Raw genomic sequence first — 2,761 nt, 5'->3', positions numbered from 1 at the left:
TATCGATGGGCAAAAGCACTTTGTAAAACGGTGCGGGGATGGAAAATGCGTGTGAGGTAAGTTGTTCTTTCTTCTCAAAAAGTATTATCGAGCATGTTAAAAGTTGTTCATCAATATGCCACTGGCCCATTACCTCCAGTGCTAAACATATTGACACACATAGGCTGTAGGATGAAATGTTAAAACTATAACTGCAACTCGGCATGATCCAACGTTACAATCTAGTCGACTAAAAATTACATAGGCCTACTGCATAATTACATTGTAAGTATCAGACTAAGCCTGATCAATGCATACTTCATTATAATTCATTATAATTATAGTTGGTTAAAATAGTTCTGAAAACTAAAAAAGACACACAGGCCATTAAACATACAGTCGCCTATCATACAACTGTTGATACAATAGTCCTACAGAAGCATATCAAAACATGTTATAAACCTAATTACGTCAATCAAATTAGGCCGTGTAGCCTAATATGTTCATGATATTTTCAGGTTAATGACGTGTTAAGATTAATGGCGGCTTGAATTAAAATGTAAAATGTATTTGCAAAGTTTGTGGAATTATAGAAGAATGACTACTTGTGACATTGCTGATGATTTTGAAGGTACAGTTTGTAATGTCATCTCCGCGCTCTCCAGGGAATGTGGCAGCTCGCTGGGTGGACTGGTACTGCGTCATTCAGACAATTTTTTTGACTTTGCTGGGCAAGGTGCAAGTAGGTTGCATGATGTTACGCAGTGCAAAAACAAGGCTTAGGTCCTAAGCTCTTGACAATTAGTGCTGAGAGCATCTGCACACATTTAATATTTGAATGATAGCTTTAAAAAGCTGTAGCTTGCCCTGCTGTGTGCAGTGAGGTATAGAAATTGGGCAACATGATGAGCATCTGAATGTTTACATTCCCTTCTGTGTAACATAACAATTGACATTCTTTCTTTACATAGATTGGGACATGCTGACAGAGCAACTGAATAACACAGCAAAAAGAGAGGACCCATCTGTGGTTCATTACAAGCAAACACTTGATGCTGGATCTTGCAATGCCAGAGGAACCTAATAAAGACACCATGACAGTGCCGGCAGCCCCAGAAAGAGTCCTCTTGGAGAAAGCCAATAACAATGACCACACTCCAGCCGCTGTGACATCAGTGGCTATCCCCCTGATCAATGAAGTCCAGCTGACTGCAGCCACAGGCGGTGCAGAGCTGTCATGCTACCGCTGCACGGTGCCCTTCGGCGTGGTCATCCTTATCGCAGGGATCGTGGTTACTGCCGTGGCCTACAGCTTCAACTCGCACGGGTCAACAATCTCCTACTTTGGGCTGGTGCTATTATCTTCGGGACTGTTGCTGCTGGGGTCAAGTGCAGTGTGCTGGAAGGTGAGATTGGAAAGAAAGAAGGAGAGGCGGAGGGAGAGCCAAACTGCACTGGTCGCCAACCAGAGGAGCATTTTCGCATGAAGGGAAAGACTGATTGTAAAAGTAGGAAAAGGCACATGACATGTTTGGGTGCGAGAGAAAATTAATGTGGTGGTTTAATGTGACGTCGTTTGGGAGTGGAGACACAGCTGTAGCAAGATGTTTTCATGGTTGACTGGCGGCTATGTGGTGAGCCATTGACCTGTGAATCTTTGACCATGGACTCTCAAGGCTAACATGCCAAAACGTCTTTGAAGAAGTTGTTGGGGTTTTATCTGTCATACAGACTGTCCACATCTGGGTAGCTGGGCAGACAGCCAAACCGAAAGTATCAGAATTAAGATGAATTACCACTTTACAAAGCAATGGAGAGGAAGTAACCCATTAATCTACTGTTGCATCTGGTCACTTGGATTTACAGGGAGGGATTGTGGTTTGGAACCCTTTAGGAAAGGAGGGGGAAATGGGAAAAAGCAGAACAATAAATCATGCTTTATTTACCATGTTTCATCATGTGCACATATGTGATAGAGTCTGATTGTCCTTTTACATTTCACAGAGAATTATGTTCAATTACCTGGCATGGAAATATGGTACTTGTTAAAATACGTAATGATATATTTACGCTATGTGGTATCACAGACACAAAAACATTTGTTTTTGTTTGAAGTTTGTTATTTTATTCAATGAAACAAGTCTAACTGACAGAAACATTAAATGGCTTAGAGTACGTATGCAATACTTATGATGTTATGTGTAGTATTGAACTGTGAGGGAATATGATTAAAATGAAATAGAATTTACATCAAATAAGCTTTTAATAAGTACTCTCTATAAGCACCTTGATCTACACCTCAACTAAAATTGTATCCATTGTAATTATGATAAGATTATTTGGAATCATTGACTTCTCTTCACAATCCTGCCACCTGCTCTTGCCAGCAGTAAATGTATTTCATATTTTGAGGGATATTAAATGATCTAGATTATTCCATTTTACTGTATCATTTGTATGTATTACTTCTCTGTTAACAGTACATCAATTGTTAATAGGTCATAGTGAGGTTTAATAAACTCTCATCAATATTTAAACATTTAACTAGTGTCAGTTTCATCCCAGAGTGCATTATGAAGGCACAGCATGGCTGATATGGGGCATCAAGTATTTTGGATGTTATATATCAAACAACTTATGAGACTTACTCAGGCACTTATTTGTCAAAGAAGACGAAGCACCGTAGTATTACTGAAAACAGTTTAAGTGGTGTGACTTTAACGTTCAATACTGAATTGAAGGAAGTGTTCCTTTCTCTTGTGACGCACACTAGTAGGTCCTA

At 39.7% G+C, this 2,761-nt stretch overlaps 1 protein-coding gene across 1 annotated transcript; it reads left to right on the top strand.

Annotated features, from left to right (window-relative positions):
• tmem100a (transmembrane protein 100a) lies at window positions 1–2,382 on the top strand. The gene is made up of 2 exons (XM_083677932.1): window positions 1–56; window positions 951–2,382. The coding sequence occupies exon 2, from the start codon at window positions 1,032–1,034 to the stop codon at window positions 1,464–1,466; it is 435 nt and encodes a 144-aa protein (XP_083534058.1). The 5' UTR covers window positions 1–56; window positions 951–1,031; the 3' UTR covers window positions 1,467–2,382.
• Window positions 2,383–2,761: the final 379 nt, after the last annotated feature.

The sequence above is a fragment of the Argentina silus genome, assembly GCF_951799395.1.
Source record: "Argentina silus genome assembly, chromosome: 9".
Classification (NCBI taxonomy): domain Eukaryota; kingdom Metazoa; phylum Chordata; class Actinopteri; order Argentiniformes; family Argentinidae; genus Argentina; species Argentina silus.
The sequence above is the reverse complement of the archived record's forward strand: the minus strand, read 5'-3'. Positions and strand labels throughout refer to the sequence as shown.